Source organism: Aedes albopictus, chromosome 1, assembly GCF_035046485.1.
Source record: "Aedes albopictus strain Foshan chromosome 1, AalbF5, whole genome shotgun sequence".
In the NCBI taxonomy this organism is placed as follows: Eukaryota; Metazoa; Arthropoda; class Insecta; order Diptera; family Culicidae; genus Aedes; species Aedes albopictus.
This window is the reverse complement of record NC_085136.1, coordinates 172,251,292-172,272,613: the sequence shown is the minus strand read 5'-3', so window position 1 is coordinate 172,272,613 and position 21,322 is coordinate 172,251,292. Positions and strand designations below refer to the sequence as shown.

General features: G+C 40.7%; 1 protein-coding gene across 1 annotated transcript; it reads left to right on the top strand.

Moving 5' to 3' along the window:
* Nucleotides 1–5,905: 5,905 nt before the first annotated feature.
* LOC109406348 (uncharacterized) lies at nucleotides 5,906–6,769 on the top strand. The gene has a single exon (XM_019679450.4). It carries the CDS (start codon nucleotides 5,906–5,908, stop codon nucleotides 6,767–6,769), a length of 864 nt encoding a protein of 287 aa, XP_019534995.4.
* The last annotated feature ends 14,553 nt before the right edge of the window (nucleotides 6,770–21,322 follow it).

Below are 21,322 nucleotides of genomic sequence, written 5' to 3'. Positions count from 1 at the left end.
AACTGCGATCCGGCAATCGCTAGGCCCATTTCCGAACTGTTTCTCGCCAACCGATGATAATTCTGACCACCAAAGCTTGTTTGGTCCCTACCCTACGGTTCACTTTAAGGAGTCGTTTCCGATTGCTGCTGGGACACCTCACTGAAGCGCTTCTGATCGATCGCTCGTCTGGGGCACTTCGAAAGTTACGACCAAACTGGTCACCATTATCAAGGCGAAGACAGGCCACCACGCCATAATCAAGTCCTACCTCCGCCTCATATTTGTGCTTAGTGGCCACACCGCCCTTCCGTCGCCAGTAAGTAGTCCTTCGAGCTTCCTGCGGTCGATGTCAACCCTGATCCGTGACCCACATTTAAGTTTACCGCAGTAAAATCATCTGTGCATCGTATTTTTCCTTGACATTCAGAACTCTCCCACTCCGAAGATTTCCCACGCCTTCCATACTAGCCCATACCCATTCCCAAAACCTTGAGACCCGGGACCAGAAGAGAACTTGGTTGCCACTGGTGCCTGTCCCCCTCAAGAACAAAGCGATTCCGGGCCGAAAAAAAACGTCTTATGATTTCTTTTGCTAGAATTTATTCTTGAGTCCATAATTCGTTAGTTATATTCTACTATCCAATATCTGCCCAAAATAATGAAAGAAAAGCAATTAATAAGAATGTTCAAATACGAATTAAGATGCGAGAAATTTAGAAACATACCTGCGGTGAAAATTTTTGACACTTGGATCAACAAACTAAATGTATCGCCTACTAAGAATGAACTACAAAATCTGTCGGCAAGAAATGTCAGAATTGATTCACCTCTCGTCGTTTTATAGCTAGCGTAAAAAGCTGGATACATACATACATTCAGACATATAAACATACAAATAGACAAACATACAAGCATATAAACATACAATCATACATACATCGACTTTGGGAACGCCCACAAATTACGTCACGCTTTGAGAGGGGGGGGGGGGGGGTTTGTTGTCAGCTAAGTGTGACGACCTATACAAAAATTTCAGAGGTCCCATTCAAAAAGTGTGACGTAGGGGGAGGGGGGGTTGAAATTGGACGATTTTTGCGTGACGTAATTTATGGACGTTCCCTGCTGTGTATGTATTGATTAACAACACTGCCGTAGAAATGAACTGTAAATTATTAACCATAGTCAAGATCCCAGGGAAATATTTTTTTTTCGCATTGGAAATGAAGCTCACAGATCGTGACAATATGCATTCTTTGCAGCATAGTTTACGCCACCTAGTGAACCAGTCACAAACTATATTGTCCACTATGAACAAGGTATGGGTGTAGAGATTATCTTCTCTGAAGAAAGTATTCTAAAATTTTGCATAATTCTGGAGATATTCACATCAAAAGGACTGTCCTATTTATAGGACGCTGGGCGTTCGGGGCATCTGTCCTATAAATAGGACGCTGAGCGGATATGGGTTAGTTATGAAAAGCAATTCACCTACTGGCGCGGCGAGAGTCGAACTCACGACTGCCAATTCGCTAGACGGGTGCTTCTATTCCTTCAAGCTACGGAGTCACTCGACTATCTCCGTCGCCAGCAGGCCTAGAACTGAACTCGATTCCACAATCGCACATGGTTAATAACCATTGGTTATCTTCTTTTCACAATCCAAACCTCCTTCGGATGGGATTAGATGAACATCTAACATATACACTGTTGTGCACATGTGTGTTAAAGCGAGAGAGGAAATTATTTTTAATTGTCATGAGCTTCGGGCACTGCCTCCCATATTGGTATGACAATTAGTGTGAAGTCGGACTCTCGACCGACCTCGGTCGACCGATTACGGTAAGGTTGACCGTAGCACCTTACAAATGTCAATTTCTTGATTTTGCTTCGGCTGGCCAAGCCATGTGGGAAATTACACTGTTGAAAATGCTTTGACATCCATGTGCACAACAGAACATGTGCTCGATGAACAAATTGAGATTTGAATTATTAAAAGAAATCCACGTACTCCACGTATCCCACATGTTACATTTGAGTCTCACCGGAGTACGTGGATTTCTTTTCATAATTCAAATCTCAATTTGTTCATCGAGCATATGTTCTGTTGTGCACATGGATGTTAAAGCATTTTCAACAGTGTTATTTCCCACACGGCTTGGTCAGCCAAAGCAAAATCAAGAAATTGTCACCCTGTAGAAGTCTTAGGATGTACTTTTGAATGAATATCTTGGGAAAATCCGAATTAAGCCTCGGGAAATTATTGAAGAAATTTTAGGAGAAATTTCTTAAGAACTATCTGGAGAAACTTCTCAGTAAATCCTTGATGAAATTCCTGTAAAATATTGAGAAAGATACAGGAAAACTCTAGTGGAAATTCTTTAATAAAACTTTAAGAGGATTTTCTGAAAGTATTCTTTGAGAAATCTGTGGTCGAATTTCTGAATTCCTACAGACACGCATATTTAAGCATCTGCGAAGATTCCTAGGAAAAGCTCTTGAGACATTTCTAACTCTCTAAAATAAAAACTCTCATTTTTGAGTAGCGCCCATGCCGCACAGGGACTGTGTTGGAAACAGACATTTTTTTAAATTGCTCGTACGATCACATTTTTGCAAAATATCAATATTTTTCGGTATTTGAAGGTGGTTTATAAACCCAGTGAGGTAACCATGTCGAAATTATTGCAAAATACATGCTCATGTGAGCGTACGAGCAATTTTTAAAAAATGTGTGTTTCCAACACAGTCATGTGCGGCATGGATGTTTACTAAAAATGTGCAGGCCGAACACATTTTTGAGCATAGCCGTTTTTGCGTGAAAAGAATTGCCGTAGGAACTCCTAGGAGATTTTTTTGCATATTTTTTAAAAATCCATGGAGAAATTTTTGAAATTATCCTTAGAGGAAGTAACGAATACATTTTAGGATAAGACATCGAGGAATATTTGGGGATGATTCTGACGGAATCTCTGTATGGGCAACAGCCAAGGGCTGAAAGTCTCTTTAATAAAGACAAATCAATCTGTATGAACTCCTGCAGGAACCTCCGGAGGACACAATCTGGGTACTTTAATGTGGGGATGTTCAATGAACCTGAACAAATATCAGGTAATATTCCTGAAAAAATACGTAAACGATTTTCTGAAATCTATCTAAAAAATTCATGAAGATGGAGCCCTGAAAAAAAAAAACTAGAGAAAAAATAACCAAAGGAGTTTTCGAAAGAAACGTTGGTAGATTTTGAGGTCAAATTCTTGTAGTAATTACTAAAAGAATACTTGCAGGCAAGTGTACAGAAAAATGCAAATGTTTTAAAGTCGTTCTTATATACGCGATTCCTGGAGGATTTCCTAAAGATATCCATGGAGCAATAGCGGAAGAAATCCAGGGAAGGTTTTATAAAAAAGTTCCTGAATTAATTTCTAGGGTAATCGCTAGCATACTTCGGAGGAAATTCTGAAGGAAACTAAGAATTTGCTAAAAGAATCGTGAAGAATTTCTCATTGAAATATTCGAAAGCATTTATCGAAGATTTTTTTGAAAATTCCCTGGGCGATGTTTTGAAGGAATCGCTGGAGGTAGACGTGTGCGCCGAAGCAGTTTTCACCGGCGGCGGCGCTTATAGTAATTTGAGGCAGCGGCGGCGGTGGCGGCGGCCTAATCGGCGTGACCTTATTTTTTAAGTAAAATGCTAAAACACGTCAATACAGAATAATTTGTTACCTGTACAATTTTCATCTATTTTGTGTGAAAGTTTTAAACGTATGTAAATCAGAAATTTCAATATAAACTATCCTTGCAAGAGTTATGCTACAAATTTCAGAGAGAACCCTTAAGAACGTTTACCAGAAAATTTATAAAGGATTCCTCTCGATAGAAATTCACGTCTCTTTAGGATATTCATTTTAAACCAGTGCTGTCATGGTAAAATCTGATTTTTTTAGTTCTGTTATGGTTCTTTTAAGGAATTTATCGAGGGATTCTGTCATGTGTTTCTTCAAGAATTCATCCAGAAAATTCTCAATAGATTCTTCTGGAAGTTCCTCCAGGGGACTTCCTGGAAGATCCCCAGATATTCTTTCATGGGTGAGACTCTAAAGATTTATAGACACATTTCTTCTTGGATTCTTTCAAATTTTTTTTTCCGGTGACCCTTCAAAAATATCGTCAAAAATTCTTTCAGGAGTTCTTTTAGAAATCTTTCAGGATTAATTTCTTGACTTTTCTCCAGGAATATCTCAAAAAATGTCTCTTCTTAGAATTACTGCACAGAATTCCCCAGTTTTTCAGGATATTTCTTTTTCTATTTCTTTATGAATACTTTACAAATTCCTCTAGGGAAATTGTATCAGAAAGTTTTTCCTCTAATACATACCATGCAGAGCAAGAAATTCTTTCAAGAATACATAATATCTCCAGGAGTTCTTCCAGGATTTGTTCCAAATCATCCTTCAACAATTCATTAGGGGTATTACTCAAGAATTCTTTCAGTACTTTTGTCTGCAACTTCTGCACGAATTCCTGATGAATGGGTTTCAATGTTTGCTTCAGAAACTTCTTCATGATTAAATTCAGAAATTCCTCAAGAATTTTCTTTAAAAATGCCTTTTGGGAATTTATCAGAAACTTCTCCAGGTTTTTTTTCTTAAATTTTCCAAAAATTTCCCATAAAATTCATCTACAAATTCATCTAAACATCTCAGGAGTTTTTTTTTCTCACCCCTCTGCGTCCTCGACTGCGTCCAATTGACTGAACTTTTGTGATAAATCTCAGGAGCCCCCAGGGACTTTTCCAGGAGCTCCTCCAGCGATTGTTTCTGAAATTGTTTCAATAAAATTAAATCTCTTTTTTCTGGCAACCCTGCCGTACGTTGTGTTATTGTTTTATTGTTGTGCTACCGTTCATTAATTTTAACTGTTGTTAAACTCAATTTTAATTCTGTTAACTGTTCTTCGTATATACCATTCGACGAGCTGCTTCACCCTGGTATATTAGAATTTCCTTGGGTTAAGGCCGGACGGGACGGTGGTTGAATCGTCCGCCATTGCTCTGTTGCTAGTAAGATGCAAATCTCAACTTCTACTTCATATTATTGACTAGAAATTTGATCGTTCATTTGCTCACTTGTGGTGCACAATCGACTAAAGTTACAGCTACGTCAGTGCAGTGGAATTTGATATTTGCTTCTTCAAAATCGCGAGGCAAATTGTTAGAAAGAGAGGGAAGATAGGAAAAATTACACGTCGTCCCGTGCGGCCTTAAACGCAGTTCACCTGATCAGCCGAGTAAGTGAATCCACCACTGAAAGTTGACCCTCGCCATTCCAACAATCGCCACCTCGTCGCCGCCCCGCCCACCTCTTCCACCCGCACCACCACAACCGCACCGCCACCACTGCCACCTGCCACAATACTGCTGTTCGCTGCATCAAAACAAACACTCACCTCCATACCATTCCGATCATCATATGCCCACGAAATCGATCAGCGAACGATCTAAACTAAGAACCGCTACTGTCCGTCACAATTTTTTCGCCAATAAAAACACCGTCCTGCGCCGTCTTTTAATTTAACGACACCGAAAAGAACCACAAGCTGCTCCCACCGCCAACGCTTCGCAAGTTTGTTTTGCATTTTGCCGTCATCCCGCCACTGAGAGTGAAGGAGAAAGCTGCTTCGTTTATTTTGGTTACGTCGCATGCTGTTCATCCACATCACAAATACATCGATACACGAGAGAACGTCAGCAGCACCGGTGAGTCACTCTGCATCACAGTTTTGTTTTGGTGTCATTTTCACTACAACACAAACTACCGAAACTACCACCGACGTCCATCACAATTCCACGTCAGTAACGCCATCTGTTGACGAGCATCTGAACGCAATATTTTAACCCTCGCGTGCCTGAACATTTCCATCAACCATGCTTGGAGTTTGCGAAAGTTGCGCCAACGAGCTGGTGGAACATTGTGTTATGCAATGCCGTGGATTCTGTTCAGCGCGGTTCTGCTTCCGTTGTGCCAGTGTGGACGAGGCCTTATTGGAGTCTGTCGGTAGATGTAGACAGATGTATTGGATGTGTCACGCGTGCAGCAAAATGATGGAAAATGCACGCTTCCGCAATGCGTTGATTTCCACAAATGTTGCAAATGACCTCGTAATCGAAAAATTCAAGGATGATATCCGCACCGAAGTGTTGAATGAGATTAGAAAGGAACTTTACTCTAATTTCAATAAACTCATCGATGCTGTTCCAAAAACGCCCATTCCACCCGCAGGCCGTAACCCGTTTTACTTTGAATCTAATAGTAAACGTGGTAGAGAGGAAGATCGCACACCATTCCGGCCGGCTAAACTACTGCGAGGTAACGACCGCAGTGCCCCAGGTGCCTCCGATTTAAACAATCAGAATTCCAATAATGATAAGTTCTGGTTGTATCTATCGGGTATCTCCCCGAAGGCTCCAGATGATTCAGTCCTTGGCCTTGTCAAAGAAAGGTTGGAGACCGAAAATGTTAAAATCGTGAAACTTGTACCTCGGGGCAGAGATCTGTCATCGTTGAACTTCGTCTCGTTTAAAGTTGAATTGCCTGCCCATATGAAGTCGAGAGCAATGACAACCAATACTTGGCCGGTTGGTATAGTATTCCGCGAATTCGAGGACAAGTCCAGAGAGCGAAGGGTTTTTTGGCAGCCTCCTGCGACGGTACCGAATACGGACACGGTAGACATAACCGAGGTAACAGCGGAATCTACTGCCCAATCGTCCCTGGTAGCTCTAGTATAAACGAAACGCCGTGTAATGCTCCGAACACACGGAAATGTTCAACAAACAAAAGTTTTATCACCGTGTATTACCAAAACGTTAGAGGGATGAGAACCAAAACCGACACATTCCATAGGACTACCTTATCCGCTGACTACGACGTTATCGCTCTCACCGAAACCTGGCTCAATGACGACATCGGAAACGCCGAACTTTCTTCTGAGTACACTATATTCCGCTGTGACCGCAACAACCTAACAAGCACACTTAAGCGTGGAGGTGGAGTCCTAATTGCGGTTAGAAACAACTTGAAGGCTTCCCAAGTTCAACTAACGAATTGAGAATCACTTGAGCAGGTATGTGTCCGCGTTCAACTGAATTCCCTAGCGATATATATTTGTTGCATCTACTTGCGACCAAATAGCAACCCCTGCCTATACTCAAATCACGCATCGTCAATTCAAGAGATGCTTGAAAGCTCCGATAGCTCAGACAGCATCGTGGTGGTTGGCGACTATAACCTACCTCATTTGCAATGGCAACTTGACACTGACCTCAACAGTTATATTCCTTTGAACGCTTCTTCTGAACAAGAGATCAGCCTGTGTGAAACTGTCCTGCCATGCGGCCTGCATCAAATCTGTTCTGCATACAACGCAAATGGAAGACTTCTTGATTTAGCGTTTGTGAATGATCCTGTCAACGTCGAACTACTGGAACCCCCAACACCAATCCTGAAAGTTGATATCCATCACAAGCCGTTCATTATTCGTTTAGATTATCTGCCTGCTAAGCAAATTGTGCATCGTGCTAACCGTGGTCTTCCTGATTTTGACTTCCGTCACTGTGACTTTGACGATCTCTCGACGTCTTTAGAGAGGGTCAACTGGTCTGGCATTCTACAGACCGATAACTTAGACGATGCCATCACCAATTTTTACGACACAGTATTTTCAATTTTGAATGAAAAAGTGCCATTCAAAAGAAACCTACGACACTCTAAGACGTCTCCTCCATGGTGGACTGCAGAAATACGCCACAGTCGCAACGTTCTCCGCAAGGCCAGGAAAAGATACTTCAAGCAAAGAACGCACATAGCCAAAATGAATCTGCAACAATTGGAATCCAGTTACCAATCATCCGTGGATTCCGCCTTCAAGGACTACTTAAATCGTACCGAAACTGATTTGCAAGCTAATCCTTCCTCGTTCTGGTCTTATGTCAACTCGAAAAAACGTAATAAGTCTATTCCCAGCGACGTAACCTACAACAACATAAGGTCAAACTCAACCGATGAGGCTGCGAATCTATTTGCTGACTTCTTCAAAGATGTGTATGAAACAAACGATGTCTCCGCAACAGGCCCGTACATCGACAGTATTCCGTCATACAATATGTCCCTAGCACAACCCGCTCTAAGTGAAGTCAACATCCATGCTGCCCTCAGTTCAGTGGATCCTTCGAAAGGGCCAGGCGCGGATAGATTGCCTCCAGTTTTTGTTAGATCGTGCGCCGCCCCTCTCGCTGTCCCAATGACGATCATTTTCAACCGATCTCTTACGAGCGGTAAGTTCCCGACCGCCTGGAAAACTGCTGCGATCATCCCGATACACAAATCTGGTAACGTTCATAACGTTGAAAACTACCGAGCTATTTCGCTTCTACCATGCTTAGCTAAGGTATTTGAACGTTTGATTTATGATGTCATGTTTCCTGTCGCGCTTCCAATCATATCGGAGTGTCAGCACGGGTTTGTTAAAAATCGGTCAACACTTACGAATTTGATGGACTACTCCAACTTTCTGTTTCCGTGCATGGACAAGCGCGTGCAAGTTGACTCGATCTATGTGGACTTTGCAAAGGCATTCGATAAAGTTCCTCACAATCTTGCGATTGCGAAACTTCAACACTACGGATTTCCCGCCTGGCTGACCAATTGGTTAAAGGACTACCTCACAAACAGAACGGCATTTGTATCGTTTGGGAACGCTTCTTCAATAGGATTCCACATTCCCTCAGGCGTTCCGCAAGGGAGCCACTTAGGGCCGCTGATTTTTGTGCTGTTTATTAACGACTTGTGTCTTCGTCTCCGCTCTGGAAAGCTCTTCTATGCAGATGACTTGAAAATATTTCGTTCTATCTCGTCTCTGCTGGACTGCGTTGCGTTACAGCATGATATCGACATCCTCAGCGAATGGTGTAACAATAACGGAATGCATGTGAACGTTAAAAAATGCAAAGTAATTAGTTATTAATTAGTCGGGTACAATCGCCAATCTCTTTCGACTACGCACTGAATGGTTCTCCCCTTGAACAAGTGGAATGGATCAAAGACTTGGGTGTGATTTTCGACAAAAAATTGACGTTTGCTAAGCACATTTCGACGACGATAGCCAAAGCATTTGCCACATTAGGATTCATAAAACGCAACACGCAAGAGTTCAATAATATATATACCTTGAAGACCCTATACTGTACGCTCATCCGCAGTATTCTAGAGTACGCCGTGCAAGTTTGGTCACCATACCACGCAACGCACTCTGAACGCATCGAACGTGTTCAACGGTCGTTTCTAAGGTACGCCTTAAGGAAACTTCCTTGGAATGACCCTCTGAGGCTGCCTCCTTATGAAGACAGGTGCAAGCTCATTAATCTTCAACCATTGACAAGTCGCCGTGTAATGCTCCAAAGGTTGCTGATATACGACATTTTATCTGGTAAGACTGACTGCTCATCGTTGCTAGCCGACATTAACATCCATGCACCGTGTCGCCGGTTAAGAAACAGAGGTTTCATCGCTTTACCGTTTCGCAGAACACTATACGGGCAGAACAATCCTTTCAGCCGCTGCTGCCAACACTTCAATGAAGTTTTCGACGTGTATGACTTTGGGATGTCTAGGAATACATTTAAAATAGCTATTAAGGACCGGTGATAGTTTTTAAGAATCAGTCTGTGCAGCATTTGCTGGAGACGTAGTGAAATAAATAAACATCAAGTAGATCTCATCAGGAAATTTTTAAACATTGCTATAGAAATTCTTTCAGGCAAAACTCGATGAATAATTGCTACATGATTTCATAAAACACTTCTGTAAATATCTTTGGAGTAATATCTCAAAGAATCCCCGGACGAATCTCTAAAATCACTGGAATTATTTCTGAAAGAACCGCAGAAGGGATTCCAAAGAGAAACCTTCTAGGCATTTCTTCGGTATTCCCTGACGATATTTTAAACGGGAATCGTTGGAAGAGTTTTCGAAAGAATTGCTGAAAATTCTGAAAATGAAAAAAACAAAATCATGGAAAAATGTATAAGGTAATCACTTACTGACATTCACGGAAAATCCTTAAACTACTGAAGGAGTTTTAAGTGATGTTTCAGTAGGAAATCTTTAGTATATGTAGTAAACTTTAAATGGAATCCATGGAGGAATTTCTAAAAGAATTCTTGGAGGAATTTTTGAAAAAAAAAATTGTTTATCAAATTTCTGAAGATGACGTGAAAGAGTCCCAAGGGATTTTTCAAAAAAAAAAAAAAACTCTAGAAAAAGTTGCCAAAGAAATTTCTGGAAACTCTCCCTCAGAAACCCTTGGTGGAATTTCTACAAGCATTTATTAAAAAATATTTAGAAAAATACCAAGAGAAATCTTTTACCAAAATTCATGGGGGATGTTCGGAAAGAACTTCCGGAGGAATTCTTGAATATATTTTAAGAGAAATTCTTGAGTGGCTGTCTGGCGACATACTATATCTTCTGTAAAGGTTCCTAGAAATTTCCAACAGAATATATAAAAATCTTACTAGAAATTGTTATTGAAATATTTTTAAATTTCTAAAAAAAAATCCGAAGAAAAAATCCTAATGGTATCCTCGGAAGAATTTTAGGAGACATTACTGATGAAATACGTAGAGAAATACCCAGAGGAACTCATGAACTATTTGATTTTCTTCAGAATTCACTGCAAGAATATCTAATTATTGGAAGGAATTGCTAAACAAAATCATGGAAGAACTTCTGAATAATGTCCTGGGGACACTCCACGAAGTAATTCATAGAAGAAGTCTGAGGGAGGAATTCCTGAACGAACCCTGGGATAACTGTGTTATTATAATTCCTGGAGTTATATCTGAAGGGCGAAAGTCCGTAAGTTACGCCACACTTTGAGAAGGGAGGGATTCCGAAATGTGTGATAATTTTCAGAGGAGTCCCATACAAAAAGTGTGCCATAGAAGGGAGGGGAGTTGAAAATTGAGATTTTTGCGTGACGTTTTTTATGGAGCCATTTCAGTGGTTCTGCATAGAAATTTGGACAGTTTATGGAGGAACTTAAAGCATTTCTAAAAATATTTCTGAAGGAACATTCGGATTTTTTAAGAAACCTTGGAAAAATGTCTTAAAGAATTCTGGAATCTTTAATTTCTTAAACTTAAACGCTGTTAGAATCCCAAGTAACATTTTTAGTTTTCTTATGGTCTACAAGCTGATGTTACGATCAAACCGTTAAAACTTATTTTAAAGCTTATTAACCTTTACAGCTGTAATAAACGAGTGATAAAACCCTATAAAACGAGTGATAAACCCTATAAACTTTACGGCTTCGCGGGCCGACCCGTGTGCTGGACGGAGGAACCTATTAAAAGGTCCAACAAAAGAGGTCCTATTTGGGGACGTATATTTTAAAATAGTTTCTGACTATTGTGCAGGGTATTCAAATTACCTGAACGGTCTTCTTCCCCAAAGCACAGCCTAGCTCTTGCTAGGAAAAGGGGGGGGGGGCAGGGGTTCTTAAACCGAATTTTACCACTGCACTAATAAAAACCACATCCACAGCACACGGACGCCTATTGGCAAAAGCTGCCTAATTTGGGCAATGGCCGTTAAAATCCCAATTTCCCACATTCCGTCATTCTCTGTGTATTCTGTCTGCTCATTAGTTCAGCCATGTTACATAATTGGTAGCAGACAAATACATTCACAGCGGCACTTAACCCTATCACTTCTGTGGTATCTTTGCTGGTTTTACACAAGAAACGTGAAGGGTCCGACACAAACAACATTAAATACAAAACAAAAATCTACAATTTGTAACCAAACGGTTACAAAACTATGCATGCAAGCCACAATCCAAACATCAACATGGCGCACACAATTTGCTAGCAGGAATTGATTATCGCGATGAAAAACATAGAGTCCTTTAAGTTAAATCCTCCTGCTTTTGTTTGCGATTGTTTAAGATCAGTTAGAGTAAAAGCAGCATCTTCTAGAGTTGTTATTCTTTATCGATACGGTGCAAAGGCTGACATACACCTTCTTATTCTTAACGCATGATTATATGCGCTACTCAAACGCTGTTTGGTTTTAAGGAGATGCGAGTGCAGGCTAAACGCTCTTAAGAACTCGCCGCTTGGCTGACAGTCGCAAAAACGTAAACAAACCAAAAGGTTTGTATTTTCGATAGATTTTAGTTATTTTTCGGGGTTTACGTGGTCGCTTTATCTGCTGGAGTATTTGGTAAGTAATCAATCAGGATCTTCCTCCATCGACTGTGGCTGTGCGCAAATGAAAGTGTGATGCCGAAGCAAGAGCAAACGATACGATCCCTACCACCCATATCTTGCTTGGGAAACCCCGGTCACAATCGGACTCTAGCAGGGGAACCTTAGTTAGATCGTCTAGCCAGACAAATTTTGCCGGCCGAAGATTGTTTTAATTACATTTCCTTTATATAAAATGAAAAAATAATGATGTCTGATTGATTACTTTTTCATTTGGGTAGCATATTAAATCTATTCACCAAAAGTAGATCGCATTGCTGTGCCACCACAGACAAACAGACGTAACACTCTGATAATTCTCATCGTACACCGATTTAACAGTCTATTTAAAAATTCCATAGTTGGCCAACTGACCAACCATGGCGCTCGCATCGTTTTTGTTCGAGTTTGAGGTTTGCCCACTACCGCCACCTAGTTGTTGGTTAGCCAAACTCAGTTATTTTAGCATTGGGCGAATACGTTACCATGACTATGATTTGAATCGAAAAATGCTCGAAGTGTTACGTCTGTTTGTCTTTGGTGCCACTCTCAATCCAGCTTTAATACGTCTGATGTTAAATCCAAAAAAAGTTTATAACTGCTTTATCACGACTTTATACAATCTATCAGGTTTTAGGACCGTTAAGATATGCCAAGTTTTATGATCAAGTTTTAATACGCACTTAACAGTTCGTTTACAATGAAATTTTTGCTTGGAAAACAGGCAAGCAGGTAAGTTTTATTCCATTGGCTTGAAAGTATCTACAAACTGCTTTAAAGTTGCTTGTGTTGTTAAAGCTATTTTACAATATGAACTGCTTCATTAAACCAAACAGGTTTTACCAAATCCGTAACAAAACCCTAATAAATAATATCTAAGAGCATAAGGTATGGAAATTGTTACTTGGGAATGTCAGGAATCCATGGATGGTTTTATGAAAGAATTCCCGGAGAAGTTTCTGAAATAATCCATGGAGGAGTTTCTTAAGCATGGAGTATTTTTAGAAGAATTCATGGTGAAATTTCTGGAGAGCCCTCTGGGGGGAATTTTTGAAGATTGCATGGAATATATGCCTTCAAGACTGCCATTCGTAAATTTCCATGAAAATATTCCAAGAGATACACAAATAATATGTAGGAATATGTGTTTGTAAACCTAATTAGAACACCGCCAAGAATTTTGGTGGTAATTCGTTATGGTTCACAAAAGAGACTCACTTAGTACTTAAATTAGAATGAATGAAGATCTTCAAAGTTTCAAAGTATTGCTATAAGAAATCACTAAAGTAAATCACATAAAAATGTTACAAAAGATTTACAAGAACTTCAGAAAAATACGCCAATTATGCACAAGAAAAAAACAAAAGAAACTGTTTGGAAATTATCACTTTTATTGCTATCAGGTTTAAATATGTGGTACCAATTCTAATTTGAGCAATGGTATTCTACTAGGGCTGCTCAAACATTTATGAGAAAATTTAAAACTAAAATATCCTAAGTCTGACCACCTCAATTTGCTGTTTTAGACTCCCATGAGCTACAGCACAAATTTGAGCTGAATTGATAAGGTCTTAGGTATCGCTCGACTAGTCTGAAATTTATATGGTAAAACTGGTACAAATATGTGCATGAATGGCATAGTTTTAGTTTTCTGCCACTAGATGGCACTGGAAGCGTTCAATAACCCTTATTTTTAGTATTTTTTTTATCTGTATTAACGAGATTTTTAGCCCTAGGCTAGTTCATCTCGGGTCCCACACTTTACTTCCCTTCCGAAGGAAGAACTTACATTTTGCCAGTATGTTGGGAGTGGGATTCGATCCCAGGTCCTCGGGACTTATTTTTAGTATTATTATAGGGAATTCTATGTGGAACATCTTTGTTGAAGACCGCTAAGTGATCCGATGCTTGCTAAAAAAAAGTTGTACCCTAGACTTAGTGTATCGAAAAAACAACCAGTTTTTATTGATGCTATTCGATAATGTGTTAAAATCATCACGTCAAAATTATTAAAAATTATAATTTTTGAAGCATATCTGTATCATTACGTCTCGTGTATCATTATCGGGCTTTTACACATTACATTTTACTGATTTCGTCTTATTTACACAACAAATAGTAGAATCCAAAATGTTATTGGGCGCGCTAGTGTAAAACATAGGATCTGAAAATATTTTCTCATACCACCACGTTTTTGATTATTAATGGTTTTATATTTTTCACAGTTCACTAGAAATATGGTGCATTTGATGATGTGGGATTTATATTTTTATTGCAACCCTTTGATGAAATATTCCTGTTTGAAGGTTAGTGCAAAATTACCGCACGCACCCTGTAAGTTCCAAGCCCGTGCACAAGGTAGGGGTTTTAGGGGTTAAACCCCTTCCATTATCGTTGTTCCATACACTAGGCGCCCCTCCGCTCTTTGCCAAAATTAGGGAAAACCCCTCCCTTGTCGTCTTTTCTGTGCACGGGCCTGCTAAGTTCTATATAGTAAGTGTCCCTCAGCCTTTTGCTTTCAGAAAAATCTCTACGAAAATGCCGCCTTTTATGTGCACGGACCTGAAGAGCGCAAACATATAAAAAAATCACTAAGGCGATTTTTTTATATCCCGATTTTTTTATACATACGGCTTTTCGGGCCCGTATGAAGTTGATCACCAATATCAACTTCTTTTCCCGATCAGCCTAGATAGCTGTGTAGTGTCGGTAGCGGTTAGTTCAACTGGCTAAGAATAGCACTACGGACCGCCTGTTCCAGTGGTAGGAATCCACTAATCAGGTGACCCCTAATTCATGGTGTTATGCGGCTTTATGCTTACCGTGCCTAGGAATGAATGGCTAGGGGGGTCAAATAAAAACCTAACCGCAAACGGAGCCTGTGGAGTACCAGGGCACCCTCCACAGTATTTGCCCTTACTGTGCTAACCGGAGCAATAGCGCGGTGGACCTTGTGTTTCTCCGAGACAATCAGCTGCCCTTCTTCAATCTCATACTTGAGGCTGAATAAGGGCGGGATTATGAAGATGTTATTAATTAGTTTAGATTTTCACCTATATGGTTTCGCATTATGCGTTTTACACAGTGTATTCTGTGCATCCTCGCCTTTGGCGCACTCAATTCGATACCGATCTGGCTTTATTGTTGCTGTTCTTTTTTGTGCTGTGATTGTTAAGAGTTTAATCTTGCCTAGTTTGGGTAGTGGCTACGGTTAGGATAGCTCAGATCAATCTTCAGCACAAAAGAACAGCAACGATCAATCTTTGTAGACTTATGCAAAATGGTACAGCCCAAGTGGCGTTAGTCCAAGAACCTTACTTTCGTAAGGGAAATTTCTATTTAGGAAACCTTGTGAATCCGGTGTTTGCTACTTTCAGTAAAAATGAAATGGCAAACTCACGTGTCATGCCTCGAGCATGTGTGCTTGTCAACAACGCAATCGTTGCTACACTCATCTCTGAACTAACTACCAGAGATGTATGTGCTATCATAATAGATGTATCTGTTGGAAACCTCAACAGGAAATACGTTTATTGTTCGGTTTATTTACCGCATGATGAACCATCCCCTACGGATGCTTTCAAGCAAGTCATTGCATACTGCACTTCAAAAGGCCTTCCGCTAATTGTTGGTAGTGATGCTAATGCTCACCATATAATCTGGGGCAGCTCAGACATCAATTTGAGAGGCTCCAGTTTGATGGAATACTTGAGTAGTACAGATCTTGGATTACTTAACATAGGCAACCGCCCAACCTTCATGGTATCTGGTAGAGAGGAAGTGTTAGACATAACGCTTTGCTCTAGCAGAATTAGTCATGAGCTGACCAATTGGCATGTGTCAGATGAAGAATCTTTATCTGACCATCGTTACATCTTGTTTGAACATGTGAATTTTACTTCGCAAACTTTGCGTTTCAGGAATCCCCGGTCAACCAACTGGGATCTCTTTACCGATTTGGTTGCAGCCAAATTTCATGGATACTCACCATCAATTGACACTCCAAGTGATTTAGATGATGCCGTTGATACTACAACGGCCTTCATCATGGAAGCTTTTGAAGAAGCCTGCCCTCTGCGGTCTGTGAAGACCACAAGAGAAACCCCTTGGTGGAACTCCGATCTGGCGAAGCTCAGGAAACAATGTAGAAAGAGTTGGAACAGACGACGTTCGGCTGGATCGGAGGCTTTCAGGTCGGCTCGCAAGGCCTACCAGAAAGCTCTTCGGTCTGCTGAACGATCCGGCTGGAAAAACCTTTGTACAAATGTTTCCAGTCTGAGTGAAGCCAGTCGATTGAACAAAATCCTTGCAAAATCTAAGGATTTTCAAGTGAACGAACTTCGTTTGCCAAATGGTGATTTCACTTCCTCTGATGAGGAAGTTTTAGAATGTTTATTCAGTACACACTTCCCCGGATGTGTGGATATTACATCTTCGGATGAACCTGATGTCTTTTCTTGTAGTTATGATTCTTTAGCTTCGGCTCGGAGTATCATAACTTTAGAATCGATTCAATGGGCACTTAATAGCTTTGCTCCTTTCAAATCTCCTGGGGCAGATGGGATTTATCCTATTTTGCTTCAGAGGGGATTTGATCATTTCAAACATGTTTTGAAACAACTACTTGTTTGCAGTTTTGCTACAGGGTATATTCCCAAATCCTGGCGGGATATTACTGTGAAGTTTATTCCGAAAGTGGGTCGCGCGTCGTATGAAGAAGCAAAGAGCTTCAGACCTATCAGTTTGACCTCTTTTCTTCTGAAATGCTTAGAACGCATTGTGGATCATCACATCCGTGATGTTTATCTGGCCAATGTGCCTCTTCATGTGAACCAACATGCTTACCAATCTGGAAAGTCCACTGTGACTCTTTTACACAAAGTTGTTTACGATATCGAGAAGGCATTCGCTCAAAAGCAATCCTGCTTGGGTGTTTTCTTAGATATCGAGGGTGCCTTTGACAACGTGCCTTTCGATGCCATATTGGAAGCCGCACGGGGTCATGGTATATCTCCAATGATTTCCAATTGGATTCACCAAATGCTCAAAAACCGACATCTCTTCTCGACATTGCGTCAAGCGGCGATTAGGAAATTGAGTGTTTGTGGATGCCCCCAAGGGGGAGTCTTATCACCACTTTTATGGAATCTCGTAGCAGATACGCTATTGAGGCAACTCAATAATAGCGGTTTTCCTACTTATGGTTTTGCCGACGACTACCTAACATTGTTAGTCGGTATGTGCATCAGCACCCTTTTCGACCTGATGCAAAACGCTCTTCAGGTAGTTGAGGGTTGGTGTCGCCAATATGGCCTTTCGGTAAATCCGAGTAAAACATCTATTGTTCTTTTCACGGAAAAGCGAAACCGTAATGGTGTTCGAACTTTACGTCTCTTTGATTCTGAAATCAATGTGACTGAACAGGTAAAGTACGTTGGAGTCATTCTTGATTCCAAGCTTTCCTGGACACCTCATGTTGAGTTCAGAATCAAGAAAGCTTGTATGGCCTTCGGGCAATGCCGGCGAACCTTTGGTACAACTTGGGGTCTAAAACCCAAGTATATCAAATGGATCTACACAACTGTGGTTCGGCCAATATTGGCTTATGGATGTCTTGTGTGGTGGCAAAAGGGCGAAGTGAGAACGGTCCAATCAAAATTAGGCCATCTCCAAAGGATGTGCTTAATGGCGATGTCTGGAGCGTTCTCTTCAACTCCCACGGCAGCGCTCGAAGTTCTCTTTGACGTTGTCCCACTACACATTCATCTCAAACAAGAAGCACTTTCTTGCACTTACCGTCTATGGGTACTCGGTTTACTAGAGGAAACTCCTGTGAACCGCAGTTCAACACACATCTCGTTGTTTCCACTTTTGGTGAATTGGGACAAAGTTGTCCTTGCTCCAAGTGATCTTACAATTGCTTGTAATTTTCCATATAGGACATTTTCCACGAAATTCCCTTCCCGGGAAGAGTGGACATCTGGTTATCTGGAGAGAAGTATTTCAGACAGCATCGTATGTTACACTGATGGCTCCCTTCTAGAAGGTCGAGCAGGTGCTGGTGTTTATTCTCGTGAGCTAAGGCTGTATCAGTCTTATTCACTTGGCAGACACTGCACCGTTTTTCAGGCCGAAATCTTTGCTCTTATGTGCGGAGTGCAATCAGCACTTCAGCAGCACGTAATGGGCAAAGTAATATACTTCTGTTCAGATAGCCAGGCTGCTATTAAAGCACTTGCTTCGGCCAACTCCAGGTCGAAGATAGTTATCGCTTGTCGAACTCAAATTGAGGAGCTGAATTCAGCAAACGCTGTTCACCTTGTATGGGTACCTGGCCATTCTTCCATCGCTGGAAATGAATTGGCTGATGAGTTGGCTCGCACTGGAGCATCACATGACTTCATTGGCCCTAAGCCAGCTATTCCGGTATCCAAGTGTTGGGTGAAGCTTCAGATTGACACCTGGGCTGCCACTCAGCACAAACAATACTGGAATAGTTTGGAGTCATGTCGTCAAACAAAATTGTATTGTACTGAGCCATCTCCAGGGGTGGCAAAGTATCTAACAAATCTGTCAAAGCAGAATTGCAGCATGCTGGTCAAAGCATTGACTGGCCACTGCCGACTCAGTTATCACATGGCGAATATTCAGCAAGCTGATTCATTTGCATGTGATAGCTGTGAATCCGATTATGGAACTTCGTATCATTTAATATGTAACTGTCCAGCTTTTGCGCAATTGCGTTTCCGAGTACTCGGGAAACACTTATTAAGTGAAACTGACTTCAGAAACCTGAATCTTCAGGACGTTCTGTTGTTCTTGACCCGCTGTGGTAAAGAGCTATAGGCTCTCTTTACGCTTTATGCATTATCACAGTGCCCTTCTCAGGGCGCTGTTTGAACCCATTGTGGCACGCTTATGCGTTATTACAGTGTCCTTTTCAGGACGCTATGTGAACCCATTGTGGTACGCTTTTGCGAGTATGACGATCCTATTCCCTTACCTGTCCTTTCCCATCTCCTATCCTTTTTCCTTCCCTTCTCCGTCAGGTAAATGATGAATAGGCTCGTGTTCATGGCGATGGCACAAATTTCCCAAATGGAGGAGAACGTGCCTCTAGAGCCGACCTACTGATACCTGATACCTGTTTGAAGGTTAGTGCAAAATTACCGCACGCACCCTGTAAGTTCCAAGCCCGTGCACAAGGTAGGGGTTTTAGGGGTTAAACCCCTTCCATTATCGTTGTTCCATACACTAGGCGCCCCTCCGCTCTTTGCCAAAATTAGGGAAAACCCCTCCCTTGTCGTCTTTTCTGTGCACGGGCCTGCTAAGTTCTATATAGTAAGTGTCCCTCAGCCTTTTGCTTTCAGAAAAATCTCTACGAAAATGCCGCCTTTTATGTGCACGGACCTGAAGAGCGCAAACATATAAAAAAATCACTAAGGCGATTTTTTTATATCCAGTAGGGCGAAAACAATTCCTAATTTCACTGAGAAGTTGTTTTCAAACATGTATGGAAGCGTCAAAATAAAAAAAAAGTTATTTGCGAGGGCGCTCATACTGGGAATTGAGAGATTTGTGTTCGGTTTGACTTAAATAGCTTAAATTCCAAATTTTATTAATGAGACTTTTCTTACTCGTTCTAACGCGTTCTAACAATTTAGAATATTCATAAAGTCATTTTCGCTGAAATTTGTAAGGGCGTACAAAATCTAAAATCATATAAGTGAGATAAAATTACAATAGCGCAATGAATATTTTTTATACAAGGCAATTTTTCCACACACATGAGGGCGCCAAGCTCGTGCCCAAGGAAGGGTTTTAGGGGGTTCAACCCCTCTCATCACCTAAATTTCATATACTTGGCGCCTTTTACTGAAAATACGAAGTGTAGAATTAGCTTTAAGTTAGAATACACATACCGCCTTTTTTGTGCACTGAAGAGCGCAAAAGTATAAAAAATCACCTAGGCAATTTTATTATGTATATCAAGTAGGATGGAACAATTCTTAAATTCACTGGAAAGCTATTTTCTTACAAGTATGGAAACGCAAAAAAATAAATAGGGAAGTGGAACCATCTCGGCAGGGGTCCTATTTTAGGCACTTTTCTGCTATAACTCAGCCAATTCTGAACTAATTGACACAATTTTTGAATCGCGATGAGATACGTATAGTAGCTAGCCGTGTACAAAATTTCAAGTCAATCGGTTTGGAATTGACTGAGTTATAGCGAAGAGTGCCCAAAATACCGGACGCTGCCCAAGTGGTTCGCTACCCTGCCCATATTCGCATAGTCGATGTAAGCGCCACTCTACTTTTCAACATACTTTTGGAATTTTAACAATGAATAAATATAAAGTTACTATGCCACAATAGTTCAGCCTATTGGACGCAGTGGTTTAATTTCCCCAACAGGGGAGGAAAAAAAAATATAAAGTTCAAGATTTTGTCCGCGTTGACTTCTAACTAAGGGTTAGATCTTGTGATCATTTGAATAAAACTGGTCACAAATATGCACTGCACACGCGTTAGATATTAGCTTTAGTACGGTGGCATTGTCAATGGTGGTGACATCGACTATGCGAATATGGGCAGTACCCTAGGTTATTATATTTGCGAGGGCGCTCATACTTGGAGCTAAAAACATTTTTTTTAATCTCAAGAGCTGGTTACCCAGTGAGTAGCTTGGAGTAACCACGATGACACCACTGGTTGTAGGTCAAAAGTAAAAAAATATATTATATTTTAGAGATATTTCTTTCTAAACATATAAAACAATTGTTTCTTGTATTAATCATAGTCATGTTCAATAATTTATTTCTTGTATACAATTTCATAATTTACCTACAAAATTACAGTTTACACAGTTATCAGCGTTCTCCATTTTTATCTTATATTTATCTTATAAATAAAAGTATTAACAATTTTCTGCTAGTTTTGTGTTCTGTTCATTCACTCATCGTTCGAGTTGATTACAAGATTTGACTTCTTTTCTCAACTCGAGTCGATTCAACCGAAACGTCGAAGTCGATTT